At 45.4% G+C, this 9,146-nt stretch overlaps 2 protein-coding genes across 2 annotated transcripts; both read left to right on the top strand.

The window, feature by feature from the left end:
• Nucleotides 1–1,117: 1,117 nt before the first annotated feature.
• Nucleotides 1,118–2,077, top strand: LOC148125717 (olfactory receptor 5V1-like). Its single transcript, XM_087935654.1, has one exon. It carries the CDS (start codon nucleotides 1,118–1,120, stop codon nucleotides 2,075–2,077), a length of 960 nt encoding a protein of 319 aa, XP_087791780.1.
• Nucleotides 2,078–7,787: 5,710 nt separating this feature from the next.
• Nucleotides 7,788–8,747, top strand: LOC148125716 (olfactory receptor 5V1-like). The gene has a single exon (XM_087935653.1). It carries the CDS (start codon nucleotides 7,788–7,790, stop codon nucleotides 8,745–8,747), a length of 960 nt encoding a protein of 319 aa, XP_087791779.1.
• Nucleotides 8,748–9,146: the final 399 nt, after the last annotated feature.

Below are 9,146 nucleotides of genomic sequence, written 5' to 3'. Positions count from 1 at the left end.
GACCAAGGAGCTGATAGTGGACTATCTAGAAAGAAGAGATCAGACATCCAGCCCTTGCTTATCAAGGGAAACTGAGTGGACTCAAGTGGGCAGTTTTACGTTTCCGGCTGTTACCTTAAAGGAGGACCTGACCTGGGGGGCTCACTTTGCAGCCCTGGTCAAAAGGGCCAAGCAGAGATTATACTACCTGGGACTTCTCAGGAAACAACAACCGCATGGAAAACTGCTGGTGACCTTCTACCGCTGCACCACAGAGAGTATCTTAACTGACTGTACCTCTGTATGGTTTGCAAATTGCACAGTGGCAGATAGGACAGCACTCCAGAGGGTGAATGTCATTGCCCAGAGGATCCTGGGTTGCCCTCTCCCCTCTTTGGAAGAGCTTTAGAGCTCCTGCTGCCGTAAGAAAGTTTAAAACATTCTCAAAGATCCATCTCATCCTGGGAACCCCTTTTTTGAACTATTACCATCTGGCAGACGGTAGAGGAGAATAATAAAAACAAGGACAAATAGGCTGAAAAACAGCTTCTATCCCAGGGCAGGAGCTCTGTTGAATTCTACAGTGCAGTGTTGGTGTGGTTTTGGGATTTTCAATTCAATGTGTGGAGTGTGAAGGATGTTTGTTTGTGCTTATTTTCATTGTCATGATGTGCATTGAAGATGGTGCTTGATTTTATTGTATCAGGTGGCATGACAATAAACTAAACTAAACTAAACTAAAAAAAAAATGAATACCACCCCTGGTCAGAACCCTGACAATTTCCTTAGTATCTCTCCTTGTACGTTGTGTGTGTCTTACTACCTTGTGCCAATCCCCTCTACTTAGTGAATGTATGGATGAATCCCTGGTGTGGACCCTGAAAACAGGTAAGGGATCCTGGATGAACAGAGCCCAGGGAAGGAATTCGGCTTCTCATTCCCAGAGTTCTTCTTCATTCATGATTCTGCCTTTTTGAACAGGATTGCTGTCATTTTTTTAATTCATGCCATATGTTGTTTAATTATTCCAGGTGGCCTTGGGGAAGTCCTGCGGTTGACTCATGCTTGTGAAGCTTCTTCTTCATGTGCTGGTTTCAAACCAGAGGCTACCCATGAATTCTAACTTTTGAGGAACCTCATGGAAGGCGCCAATCAGTCCCTGCAGGTGACTGAATTCTTGTTCCTGGGTTTCTCTGCCATGCCCAGAGGACGCCCCTTCCTCTTTCTGCTGTTTCTGGCCATCTACCTCATCACCTTGATGGCCAACTCAATGATATTCATCTTAATCCAGCTGGATTCACGTCTCCACAGTCCCATGTACTATTTCCTCAGCCATTTGTCCTGCTTGGACATTTGCTATTCCTCAGTCACCCTTCCCACCATCCTGGTCAACCTCCTGCGCCAACAGCCCACCATCTCCTACAATGAGTGCATGGCCCAGATGTTCTTCCTCATGACATGTGCTGGATCTGAGGCCGTGATGCTAGCTGTGATGGCCTATGACCGCTATGCGGCCATCTGTGAACCTTTGCACTATTCTCAACTCATGAGTAGGGAGGTGCGAGTCCCTCTGGCTATGACTTCATGGATCTTGGGCCTTCTCGATTCAGCCATCCACACTACCCTGGCCACCGATTTGGTCTTCTGCAGAGCCAACCAGATCCATCACATCTTCTGTGATGCCCCCCCACTCTTGAAAATTGCTTGTAGCGACACTTATGTCAATGAGATGGCTCTTCACACAGCAAGTGTCTTTGTGGGTCTGAGCCCTTTCCTCCTTGTTGTCACTTCCTACGTCTACATCATATCTACCATTCTGAAGATCCGCTCTAGCACTGGAAGGAGAAAGACGTTCTCCACCTGTTCTGCCCACTTGATTACCGTCATTGTCTACTTTGGGATGGGCAACTTGAATTACATCCGTCCCAGTGCGGGCTACTCCTTGGGGGTGGACACCCTGGTTTCTACCCTGTATTGTATCATCATCCCCATGCTGAACCCCCTAATCTACAGCCTCCGAAACAAGGAGGTCAAAGGGGCCCTACAAAAACTTCTGAGCATTCAGGACAAGGAAGATGCACCACCTGGAAAGCAATGAAGGAAAAATGGGATCGCCTTCAGGCCCTCTCTGCATATTCTTGTCTGTAAAATAGCAACAGTTGGAGGGGAAGGGGTCACACAGGGGAAGGAAGGGTGGGAGATTCTGGGGAGATTTTAGGGGACAGAAATTATAAGTGCAATTATAAGTGTACCCCTTACTCTATGGTTACAACATGCTTCTTTCTACAGGGTATCATGTTTCATTCTTAAAATCATAAATCATAAGTTAATGTTTTCTACTTAATTCAAAACTCCATAAGGGTTTCCAGTTATAATAAACCTAGATATTGTCATTAATTTGATCCAAGAATTTAGCCCTCTCAACAGGTTCCCTTGTTTTCACTTTCAACATTGGTACACAATCCTGCTTCAAACCTAGTCTTAACAGTGTCAAAAATGTAGATTATTTCGTCTAGTTTAAATCTTTTAATAACTCTAAATTAAAAAACCCACTGAAAACTATATTCCTCTACCACCGGTTCTTCTCCTGGTCTTATTTTACATTCCCGTTGAGAAATTGTAGTAGCTCGTGATAAGTTAGCCATTTGTGTTTGCTCATTATTTCTCCTCTCCAAAATGCTTATCTAAACCAAATAAAATCTTAGAAATTCTTTGTTCCGCTGTGTTTATTTCAGCCCCAAATCCTTCCGTCAAATTGTCATCCAGACGTTCCTTCCATGTGACTTACACTAAGCCTAACTTGGTGGTCTCAGGCATCCCAGATGGGCCACAGTATAATTGTGTTGAACATGATTGGGGAGAAAAGAGGTTGTAACGGTTGACATTTTCATAATGGGAAAGAAATGATTCCTCAACCTTGGGCACATCTCGATTATGTAGAATAGGGTTCTTCAAACATGACAGCTTTAAAATTTGTGGACTTCAACTCCCAGAGTTCCTCCTCCAGTCATGTTAGCTCAGGAATTCTGGAAGTTGAAGTCCACAAGTCTTAAAGTTGCCATGTTTGAAGACCCTTGATGTAGAACATTGAATCATAGACTTGGAAAGGACTTCAAAGATCTTCTAGTCTCCAATCCCTGCTCAAGTCAAGAGAACTTATATCATTCTAGGCAAATGGTTGTCCAGTCTTTGTTTTAAAAACTACCAATGATGGAGCAGTGATCCATCTATCTATCTATCTATCTATCTATCTATCTATCTATCTATCTATCTATCTATCTATTCTCTCTCTCTGTCTCTCCCTCTCTCCCTCCCCCTCTCTCTATCTCTTTCTCTCTCCACTCTCATCTCTCATCTATCTCCATCTCCATCTCTCTCTTTACCTATATATCTAATCTTTCTAATCTAATATAATAGGGGTGGAAGGTCTTCTAGTCCAACCCCTGCTCATTATCCCACTCAAATGGTAACCAGAGCCAATCAATTCCCAGCACGATGGTGATGGGAGCAGGAGAAGAAGGACCCTTTGAGTAATGTTTTCAGTTACAAGGATCAATTAATAAACACCTGTTGATTAATGTTTCTGGTTCTTTGAACTAACAAGCAAGAATGTGAAATTCTGATAAGGACCAGTTCAAACCAGCCAGAGACAAGAATTGCCCAAAGAGTGGAACTTTCATAACCCAAAAACTCATTATAATGTAAAATAATAAAAAACAAACCACAGAAGGTAGATGACTCAAGAAGCTTCCTGGCCGTGTGTCCCGACACCCTGCAAAAGTCCCAGCACTCCAGGGGCCCAAACAAGCAAGCAGAGAGGTCCATCTTCGGAGCCCCACAAGCTTTGGCTTCTAAGTCTCCATCTTTGTCCCTCTTCCAGAGGGAACAACTCACCTCCTGCCCAATGACCGAGGCTGAGGAAGGAGGAGAACTGGAAGGGAAGACTTCACCAGGGGAGCCACTTCCCTCCAGAAGTCGGGGAGGCTCCATCACTGGAGGTTTTGATCACCAGGATAGGAAAATGGAGTTGAGACTCTGGAAGGGGCGCCGAGAAGAGCAACAGTGATGATGAGGGGACTGGAGGCTAAAACATGCAAAGAACGGTTGCTGGAATTGGGTAGGTCTACTCTAGTTTAATGAAAAGAAGGACCAGGGGTGACAGCAGCCTTCCAATATTTGAGGGGCTGCCAAAAAGAAGAGTGAAGTAATAACTAGCAGTTAGCACGGGTTTGTTAAAAACAGATCATGCCAAACCAATCTTACTTCATTCTTCAGCACGGTGACTAAATTAGTAGACCAGCAAAATACTGTGGACATAATATATTTAAATTTCAGCAAGGCATTCGATAAAGTGGACAACAACCTACTTCTTAGCAAGCTAGAAAAAGGTGGAATAGATAGCAGCACCACTAGATGGACTCACAACTGGCTGGCAAATCGTACTCAACGAGTAGTCCTTAATGGGTCTAAGTCTACATGGAGGGAAGTAAGCAGTGGCCACAAGGTTCCGTCTTAGGCCCAGGACTCCTCAATATCTTCATTAACAAGTTAGATGAGGGAATAGAAGGGGAACTTAGAAATTGTAGATGATACTGAGCTGGCAGGAATAGCTAACTCCTAAGAAGATAGGATCAAGATCCAGATGGATCTTGACAGACTAGAACCCTAGGCCGTATCTCACAAAATGAAATTCAATGTAGACAAAAGTAAAGTCCAACATTCAGGCAAGACACACCCAAAGGACACATATAGACTGGGTGAAACCAGGCTCAAAAGCAGGAACTCTGAGAGGGATCTTGGAGTCTTAGTGGACAACCAGCTAAATAGGAGCCAGCCGTGTGCAGCAGCAGCAGCAGCAGCCAAAAAAGCCAACACAATCCTAAGTTGCATTAACAGAGGGATACAGTCAAGATCAAGGAAGATACTAATACCACTCTATAAAGCCTTAGTAAGGACACACCTAGAGCACTGCATCCAGCTTTGTTCACCACACTATAAAAAAGATGTTGAGACTCTGGAAAAAGTACAGAGAAGAGCAACCAGGTTGATTGACTGGAGGCTAAAAATACAACAAACGATTTCAGGAACTGGGCTTGGCTAGTCTAGAAAAGAGAAGGACCAGGGGAGACATGATAGGGGTCTTCCAATATATCAGGGGTCACCATAGAGAGGAGGAAGGGGGTCAAGCTATTTTCTAAAGCGCCTGTAGGCCAGAAAAGGAATAATGGATGGAAACTGAACCAGGAGAGATTCAACCTGGAAATAAGGAGAAACTTTCTGACAGGGAGAACAATCAACCCATGGAATAGAAGTTGCCCTCGGAAGTTGTGGGAGCTTCATCACTGGAGGTTTTTAAGAAGAGATTGGACAACCAGCTGTCTGGAATGGTCTAGGGTTTCCTGCTTGATCAGATGTTGGATTAGAAGACACACCCCCCCAGGTCCCTTCCGACTCTGGAATTCTGTTTTGTGTGGATCTCGGCCCAAGTTTCCAGCTCCCACCCTTTATTCTAAACTTCCAAAGTTTTCAGCAAGGAACTCCCAAGTGGGAAGCACGTAGATGCTTTGTTTGTCTCTTTGCTGATGCAAGTCGTCTCCAGGGACACCCAGATGCCATCAAAACTCTGCCTCTTCTTCCAGCAACAACAGTAGACTTAGATAACACCCCATCATGCTTTCCGTCACTCTCTGGGCAGTTTATAATGAGGAGGGGCTATTGGCATCCTGCCCCCAACCCTCAGGGTCCTGATTTTACTGGACTCGGAAGGATGGAAGGCAGAATCAACCCGGAGTCAGGATTGAACTCCTGGCAGTGGGCAGAGTCAGTCTGCAGTGCTGCATTTTTAACACGGAGGCGCCTTGGGGGTCTTGCAAGCAGTAGACAGAGGAAAGAGAGAGGAAGACCACACCTGCCCGCTTCATCCAGGAGCCTCTGACCAGGTGAGGAACACAAAGGGGCAAAGGGACTTCGGATCCAGCCAGAGAGGGGCGAGTGGGAGGGGATCAACGCATGCGCCAAACATTTCAGGTGCACCTCAACACCAGCCACTGTCAGGAAGAGGCGGAAATTCCACATGGCTGCTGAGAAAAATCTCCCCTCTCCTTCCAGTTGGGAGACCCCAGTCTCTACCCAATGGCATCTTGGGGCATTTTTCGAGTCTGTTTCTGAAAAGACTTTCATGGGTTGGGCAGATCTTCTTTCTTGGGGAAAGTATTTTCTTACTAAGCATAGATTAGATGAAGGTCAACCAATCATTGATTGGAATTCAGGGATGGCTTGATCTCAGAGTGGCTTCCATTACTCCTTCAGTGACCAGACAGGAGTCAATCAATTAATCAATCAATCAATTAAACGTTTATTATCAGTGCAGAACATGTGTACAATGAAATTGAAAAAGACAGATTAGCTGTTTAAAATACTTTAAAAATAATGATCGCTACAACTGGTTTAAGCTGTTTGCAGCCTTGTTAGTCTCCTGACTTGGGCTTCAGTCCTGTTGCCACCCATACTGTGTTGGGGCTATTTGCATTCACCTACTAACAGCTATTAATATTTCTGGCAACTCGAGAGCAAGTCAGGAATGAAACTTGCCTCAAGGCTCATCCGTCGGAACCGGAGGTGGCATTCAGCCAGTTCTGACCAGTTCTGGAGAACCAGTCGCAGAAATTTTGAGTAGTTTGGAGAACCGGCCAATCCCACCTCTGACTGGAGATTTTACAGTCTCCTTCCACTGCCACGCCCACCAAGCCACGCCCACAGAACCAGTAGTAAACCCCCCTGGGGGGGTGAGTCTTCCTACCGAGATGAGGTGGCCCAACGGTTGCTTTTGTGGTGTGGAGACAATAACTTGGCCCTCAGCACCAATAAGACCAAGGAGCTGATAGTGGACTATCTAGAAAGAACAGATCAGACATCCAGCCCTTGATTCTCAAGGGAGACTGAGTGGACTCAAGTGGCCAGTTTTAAGTTTCTGGCTGTTACCTTAATAGAGGACCTGACCAGGGGTGCTCACCCCTCTTTGGAAGAGCTTTAAGAAAGTTTAAAAGATTCTCATACTGCCTCAAGAAAGTTCAAAACTTTCTCAAAGATCCATCTATTACCATCTGGCACACTGTATAGGATAATAATAAAAACAAGGACAAAGAGGCTGGAAAACAGCTTCTATCCCAGGGCAGGAGCTCTTTTGAATCTTGCTGTAGAGTCCAATATTATTGTGAGATCAGGGATCTTCAATTCAATGTGTGGAGTGTGAAGAATGTGTGTTCGTGTCTTTTTCATGATCATGATATGCTCTGAGGATGGTGTTTAATTTTATTGTATCAGGTGGCATGACAATAAACTAAACTAAACTAAACTAAACTAAACTAAACTAAACTAAACTAAACTAAACTAAACTAAACTAAACTAAACTTTAAAAAATTGAATACCACCACTGGTCGGAACCCTGACAATTTCCTTAGTATAGCTCCTTGTACGTTGTGTGTGTCTTACTACCTTGTGCCAATCCCCTCTACTTAGTGAATGTATGGATGAATCCCTGGTGTGGACCCTGAACACAGGTAAGGGATCCTGGATGAACAGAGCCCAGGGAAGGAATTCAGCTTCTCATTCCCAGAGTTCTTCTTCATTCATGATTCTGCCTTTTTGAACAGGATTGCTGACATTTTTTTATTCATGCCATACGTTGTTTAATTATTCCAGGTGGCCTTGGGGAAGTCCTGCGGTTGACTCATGCTTGTGAAGCTTCTTCTTCATGTGCTGGTTTCAAACCAGAGGCTACCCATGAATTCTAACGTTTGAGGGACCTCATGGAAGGCGCCAATCAGACCCTGCAGGTGACCGAATTCTTGTTCCTGGGTTTCTCTGGCATGTCCAGAGGACGCCCCTTCCTCTTTCTGCTGTTTCTGGCCATCTACCTCATCACCTTGGTGGCCAACTCAATGATATTCATCTTAATCCAGCTGGATTCACGTCTCCACAGTCCCATGTACTATTTCCTCAGCCATCTGTCCTGCTTAGACATTTGCTATTCCTCAGTCACGGTTCCAAAGATCCTTGTGAACCTCTTATGCCAGCAGCCCACCATCTCCTACAACCAGTGCATGGCCCAGATGTTCTTCTTCATGACATGTGCTGGATCTGAATGCACACTGCTGGCTGTGATGGCTTATGACCGCTATGCGGCCATCTGTGAGCCTTTGCACTATTCTCAATTCATGAGTAGGGAGATGCGAGTCTCTCTGGCTGTGGCTTCATGGATCTCGGGTCTTCTCAACTCAGCCATCCACACTACCTTGGGGACCGATTTGGTCTTCTGTGGAGAAAACCAGATCCATCACATCTTCTGTGATGTCCCACCACTCTTGAAAATTGCTTGTAGCGACACTTATGTCAATGAGATGGCTCTTCACACAGCAACCGTCTTTGTCGGTCTGAGCCCTTTCCTCCTTGTTGTCATTTCCTACGTCTACATCCTATCTACCATTCTGAAGATCCGTTCCAGCACTGGAAGGAGAAAGACCTTCTCCACTTGTGCTGCCCACTTGATTACCGTCATTGTCTACTTTGGGATGGCCATCTTGAATTACAACCGTCCCAGTGCGGGCTACTCTTTGGGGGTGGACACCCTGGTTTCCACCCTGTATTGTATCATCACCCCCATGCTGAACCCCCTAATCTACAGCCTCCGAAACAGGGAGGTCAAAGGGGCCCTACAAAAACTTCTGAGCATTCAGGAGAAGGAAGATGCACCACCTGGAAAGCAATGAAGGAACAATTTGATCACCTTCATGCCCTCTCTGCATATTCTTGTCTGTAAAATAGCAACAGTTGGAGGGGAAGGGGTCACACAGGGGAAGGAAGGGTGGGAGATTCTGGGGAGATTTTAGGGGACCCTAAGTCTCTACCTCTTCATCTCCAGGCTCTGCTGTGCCTTGTCTAGCTCCCCTCTTGTGCTCCATCACTGGTGGGAAGGGAAGGAAGGGAAGGGAAGGGAAGGGAAGGGAAGGGAAGGGGAGGGAAGGGAAGGGAAGGGAAGGGAAGGGAAGGGAAGGGAAGGGAAGGGAAGGGAGGAAGTAGTTGATTCCAATCTTCTCCACAGAAATTATAAGTGAAATTATAAATGTACCCCTTACTCTATGATTACAACATGCTTCTTTCTACAGGGT

Source organism: Pseudonaja textilis, chromosome 5, assembly GCF_049901715.1.
Source record: "Pseudonaja textilis isolate UNSWEBS1 chromosome 5, rPseTex1.2, whole genome shotgun sequence".
In the NCBI taxonomy this organism is placed as follows: domain Eukaryota; kingdom Metazoa; phylum Chordata; class Lepidosauria; order Squamata; family Elapidae; genus Pseudonaja; species Pseudonaja textilis.
Note: the sequence above shows the minus strand (reverse complement) of the source record. Positions and strands in the feature narration are given on the sequence as shown.